Raw genomic sequence first — 6,346 nt, 5'->3', positions numbered from 1 at the left:
CAAACAAACAAACAAACAAACAAACCCAAAGGATAACTTTCCATGAAGATCGTTAGTATAAAAAAAATTATATTTCAATGACACATGAAAAGAGCTATTTTATATATCAAGTTAAACATCTACTATTATTAGACGAACCAAAGAATTAGCAAAATATTCAATTATATTTATGTTTATGTGTTGAATATCTGGCTCGATGGCTACATGCTCTAGCCTAATTTCACTAGAGTGAAGGTTTCAATTTCACCCTACTCAGCTTGCTTTACCAGATGCTTTATTATCAGGCCGTTGTCTGTAACTCATACCAGCCACTAGAGTGAAGATTTTTTCGAAACATTCTTTCAGACTAGCTCAAATTAGGAAGGCAACTAGTCAACATCACACACCGCCAACTCTTGGGCTACTCTTTTATCAACGAATAGTGGGATTGACCATCACATTAAAACGCCCCTACGGCTTAAAGAAAAGCATGTTTGGTGATGTGATTCGAATCCGCGACCCGCAGGCTGCGAGACGACTGTTCTGACCATCAGGCCATGCCTGACCAATATATTTGTGAAGGAGTGCAATCAAGAATACGAAAGCGTTCGAATTTTTGGGTGTTTTGAAATAATCTTCTTGGTTATTAGTTGAGTAATACTAAAGACATTTTTCTGGGAAAAAAAATGCTAAATTTCACTGTTTTTAATTACAGCTATATCTAATGGATGAAACAGCATAAAATAAAAGAGTTTTACGACCGAATTAATGGCTATATTTTTGCAATGTATGGAATAGTTTCCATCTTTTCTAATCTTACAAAATACCTTGATGTAAAACGAATGAACTGTAATGGGCTTGAATTATTCAGAAGAATGTCAAAGATTAATTTTAGAAATATAAGAGAGCAGAAAAGGATCAACTTCATCAATGTAATCAGACTGCTTTACCAAATGCTTTATTATCAGGCAATTATCTGGAAATCAGACGAGTCATCAGAGTGAAGGTTTTTTCGAAACGTTGTTTCATAATTGTTCAGAATATGAGGATGTCTTCATAATTTAAAGGAAATTGTTTTGTTTTTTATTATTTCGTTAGCATTTTATTTTAACTAGAGATTACCGACAAAAACGCGTTTATCGAAAACGATAATACTTTTGACTCTTAACACGAATAAAGTTAAGTATGGTAAAGTTCCTTATGTTTCAAGTGCTTTTTGGTTAAAGGTGACAATCGACATATTTACATGGTTTATCTTTAGAGTTTAAGTGTTCCATCTTGAGATCAAAGCGGCATCTGGTACCTGAAACAAATAATATAATAAATCTTTACCGTGTTCTAAGAAAAATCAAGTTATGATTACAATACTAACCCGTCCATAGAACTAATATAGAGATAGTCCCTTTGGGTGGTTCGCTGTATAAACCTTATGCAAGTAAGTTTGGAATATTCTTCCATTGCACTCTTTATTACAGCTACTTCTGACGAGCCTGAAATGATCGTATAAAAAAATGAAATAAGCTGAACAAAATGCAAAGGTGATGAAATGATAAAGGTAATGACAGGTAACACTTTGTGCATGTTAAAGTTCTCTGTGTTTTCTCAGCTGTCTTGTTTATAATAACCAAGAAATATATGACAAAAGCTTCGTAAGCGAAAAGGAAACAGTAAACACAATACTATGGTTTACGTTATAAAGAAGCTATCGTTTAAGCCTTCTTTAATGGCTTATAAACTTCAGTAAAATTTGAGATTTTGCATCTTTAGAAATGGTATACCTATATAACGAAATACTAAGAGTTCTGAGTTTTATATTTTTTATCGAGAAAACATAACTGTATTACAATTCTAACTGTAATAACTAATGCACTGGCATTGAATAAGAACGATTTGCTGATACTAAAAGTTACCCTAAATAATAAAACAATACATGTTTTAATCATTATTTTACACGCTACACGAATGTCATCTAAATCTTATTCTTCAAATTATCTTGAAACTCTTCCATTCATTAGACTTCTTTACATATAAATTTGTGTTGTGGAATAGAACTTGAACTTAACATACGGAAAACATATTTTTTCAATCATTTGGCTTGGATTATTCTAGACTGAGCAGAACATTAAAGTTGGTTAAATGACCATGTAACATCAAAGCTGGTTACGCCACCATGCCAAATTTTGAGATTCAAATAATACAAAATTAGGACATCAGTAACACAAAAGTAAAATATGAAAATACAAAGACAATTTCGTTTTATGAACTTCAAAACTTTAAGGATGAACTTATAACATTCAGATGTTTGTTTAGTTTGTCTCAATAAAAAATAATAAGGCACCTGCTAAGAATTATGAACGAATAATAGTTACAAAAACATATACTAATTATCACTTACTGTAAGAATTGGAGAGCACGTACGGAACAGCTTTATTTTGCCACTGATATCTTCGGTCTCTCAGGGCAGCTCTCTCCTAGGGGCGACATAATATTTCTGAACATTTCGAAAAACAATACCAAATACTAATAAATATATTGAACTAGGTGGCTTCATTCATGATGTCAGGAAAACACGTAGGTTGAAAAAATCAATTTAACACAAAAATACAAAACTCTATAACCCGAACGCTTTTGAAAGGTAGACCTTTCTTCATATTAATGGGCTACACGAGTTAGAAAAGTCTAGATATTCGGATACACTTTAAGATATTGTTGTGCTTTCTAATTAACACAGTTAGTAAAGTCTAGAAATTCAGATTCACTTTAAGATTTTGCTGTGCTTTCCAATTAGCACAGTTAGAAAAGTCTAAAGATTCAGATTCACTTTAAGATATTGTTGTACTTTCTAAACAGCACAGTTAGAAAAGTCTAGTGATTCGGATACATTTTAAGATATTGTTGTACTTTCTAAACAGCACAGTTAGAAAAGTCTAGATATTCGGATACACTTTAATATATTGTTGTACTTTCTAAACAGCACAGTTAGAAAAGTCTAAATATTCGAATACACTTTAAATATTGTTGTGCTTTCTAACTAGCGCAGTTAAAAAAGTCTAGAGATTCAGATTCACTTTAAGATATTGTTGTATTCTCTAAACAGCGCAGTTAGAAAAGTCTAGAGATTCAGATTCACTTTAAGATGTTGTATTCTCTAAACAGCGCAGTTAGAAAAGTCTAGAGATTCAGATTCACTTTAAGATGTTGTATTCTCTAAACAGCGCAGTTAGAAAAGTCTAGAGATTCAGATTCACTTTAAGATATTGTTGTGCTTTCTAACTAGCGCAGTTAGAAAAGTCTAGAGATTCAGATTCACTTTAAGATATTGTTGTATCATCACGCATAGCTTACCCATTCCCATCTAATTTCGACAAGGAATCTAATGAAGTTTATAAAATATAAACTCTACAACATATTATTATTTCATTTTCAGGCGATTAAAACCTAGGTCTGGTTTTGGTTTCAGTTGGCGTTACCCTTCAATTAGTTTAGAAAATAATATATTTGTACGTTTAAAAGGATAAAAATAAAATCTCTTACCCCAACACTTCTTTCGTTGAGAAGCATGATGTCACCTTCAACCAAACCTGTAAAATAATCATTTCATAACTCAGATGTAGAATAATCTTCGTGATATTTTAATGTTTATCGCAAATTAAACATGATATAGAAAAATTTGTTTATTTTTTGAATTTCGCTCAAAGCTACACGAGGGCTATCTGCGCTAGCCGTCCCTAATTTAGCAGTGTAAGACTAGAGGGAAGGCATTCATCACCACCTCTTGGGCTACTCTTTTACCAACGAATAGTGGGATTGACCGTCACATTATAACGCCCCCACGGCTGAAAGGGGGAGCCTCAGATAGCGAGTCGAGCGCCCTAACCACCTGACCATGCCGGGCCACATAGAAAAGAACCTGAAGTAAAATATTTCAGCGATTTAAACAGTTTTGAGTAAATTAGTTACTTACAAAAGAGCATGTTCTTACTGAGTACAGTTTGCGTTTATGATATAGTATATTATTTAAAGCTCTTCATAACGGTTACGAAGGATACCTCCCCAACTATTTCAGCATTTCCATAAATTTAGAAAGGTTGCCATGTCCCAAAATTAGTTCATTATGAAAGACACACTTGCTTCTTTTATTCGTGCGGTCCCCCGATAAGTCAGCGGTAAGTTTCCGGGCTTATGATGCTAAAATCCGGGGTTCGATTCCCTAGAGTGGACAGAGAGCAGATAGCCCATTATGTAGCTTTACGCTAAACAAACAACAACAGCTGTCCGTATAAATAATATTATGAACTGAAATTATAGATTATTGATCACTGGACAATCGTATCTTCGAGGGACATTTGAATATTATTGGAAAACACGCAATACTTATATCGTATGTCATTTGAAAATGTTCATTATTAACACGTCTAAGCAGTATTGACGTCCCATGTAGCTCTCTGCCATTAGTACATTTACCAAGACTTATGTCCATTAGGTATGACTTTCTACCACCAGCCATTCTATCAAAACCTACCCTCATAAGGTGTGTCACTACGACATCTACTTGAACTTATGTCCTTAATGCACAACTTTCTTTCATAAGTAAGTCCATCTAGCCTTACGCCATAAGGTGTGAATTTTTACCATAAAACTTTATTAAATCTCACGTCCGTAAGATATGATTTTCAACTATGAACAAGTTCGTCAAGACTTATGCTCAGATGGTCTGACTTTCTACCAGTAAGCTTCTCAAGACATGTGACATTCTACTACCAGTAAGCTTATCAAGACATGTGACATTCTACTACCAGTAATTGTACTAAAACTTACGTCCATAAGGTGTGACTTTCTGTCCCTGCCGATAGATGTCGAACTTTGAACAAAGGACCACATCCAGAACCATCGCTAAAACAAGGAGTAAGATTCTCATCTTCAAAGGTTTAGGTGATACCCAGCAGGAAGAGAAGAAAAGGTAATAACAATAACATATTTTAAATTTAGCCTCATTATATAGTGGCTTATCAAAGTCACGTTGATGCACGTCATAGCGAAAGATATCACTATTCAAGCCCAGAAATATTGTAACTGTTTCCAAGGTTTCGTTATCAACATTTTAGGATGATGTATGTGATGCTTGGGAAAGTTTGCATTTGTCTCGGAAAAAAGAAGCCAAAAGAGGATCTGGATATCTCCTCTGACTTAAAAGTACACCTTTTATTTTCCCAAGGCAACAACGGGGGGTTGTTAACTACGTTCTGAATGTAATAAAATAACATTTAGTAACATTATAAAAATAGAAAGAATACACGAAGTGTTACACTGAAATTTTGTAACCAGGATAATAATATTATGTTTTCTTATGCAGAAAAATTTATACTCAAAAGTGACCAACTTGATCTATTACAAATAGACTTACCTAGTGTGACCAATCAAGTTTGCAAATATCACCTCAAGAACTACCAATCAGCTTTCAAAAAACAAAAACGAACATACAAATATCCAACGAGCTTTCTAAAATAAAATTATTCAAGAATGACCATTCAGCTTTCTAAAGACATATTTAATCAAGGGTGAAAAATAATCTTTGAAAAGCGCAACTACTCATTGATGACCACTGAAAATATATATATACATTACTCTCGACTAACCAAAAACGTAAGAGAAAATATATTTACAAATATGCACTTCGCTCAGAGCGAAAAAACGTTGAAAATAATGCTATGGTGTCTAATTTGCATTTTTAAGTTCCATTCTTTTGACAAGAAGTTTATATATATGTACGTATATTATACAACGTATAATTTTGTATATATATTATAGATTTCGTCATAAAATCTTATTTTTATGTTTATTTTTTTGAATTAGGCTTTATATTGATTTTGTTTTGTTATGGCGTACACAAAAAGATATTATTTTACTCCAGCAAATCGTTAGTTAAATATCTCATTATATCTAAATAAGATTACTTATTAAATGACTAGCTGGAGTGCCCGTCCCCTGGACGGAAGTTATGCAAATTCGTGAGTAACGAAAGGTTATCTTATGACATAAAAACTGCAAAACACAAAATGTGAAACCATAAATTTGCATGTATCTTCGCATTGGCCCAATAAACTTTCATACCAATTTTGGTGAAGATCTATCTACACCCTGCGAAGTAGTTACATGGACAGACAACAGACAGTACTATTATATGTATACATTAGTTCGTCAAGAAATTAATGTCGCTTTTCTAGATGAAAAAACCCAAACAACTTATATATCAAAACAAAATATTTATTAAATGAAATAGTCTCCATTCTTATCGATGATGTTTTCTATCTTACAATCAGGTTGTTAATGTCCTGATTAAATAAATCACTTGGCTTTGAAGCAAAAA

General features: G+C 33.0%; 1 protein-coding gene across 1 annotated transcript in view; it reads right to left on the bottom strand.

Moving 5' to 3' along the window:
- LOC106458859 (zinc metalloproteinase nas-4-like) overlaps positions 1 to 4,951 on the bottom strand; it is a 10,585-nt gene extending 5,634 nt beyond the window's left edge. Inside the window, exons 1-4 of the mRNA XM_022385206.1 lie at positions 4,798 to 4,951; positions 3,514 to 3,560; positions 2,375 to 2,450; positions 1,352 to 1,469 (exon numbers count right to left, since the gene is read on the bottom strand). Coding sequence (XP_022240914.1) covers positions 1,352 to 1,469; positions 2,375 to 2,450; positions 3,514 to 3,560; positions 4,798 to 4,897 — 341 coding nt within the window. The 5' untranslated portion in view covers positions 4,898 to 4,951. The remainder of the gene's footprint in view (positions 1 to 1,351; positions 1,470 to 2,374; positions 2,451 to 3,513; positions 3,561 to 4,797) is intronic.
- Positions 4,952 to 6,346: the final 1,395 nt, after the last annotated feature.

This window comes from Limulus polyphemus, unplaced genomic scaffold (assembly GCF_000517525.1).
Source record: "Limulus polyphemus unplaced genomic scaffold, Limulus_polyphemus-2.1.2 Scaffold524, whole genome shotgun sequence".
Classification (NCBI taxonomy): Eukaryota; Metazoa; Arthropoda; class Merostomata; order Xiphosura; family Limulidae; genus Limulus; species Limulus polyphemus.
Note: the sequence above shows the minus strand (reverse complement) of the source record. Positions and strands in the feature narration are given on the sequence as shown.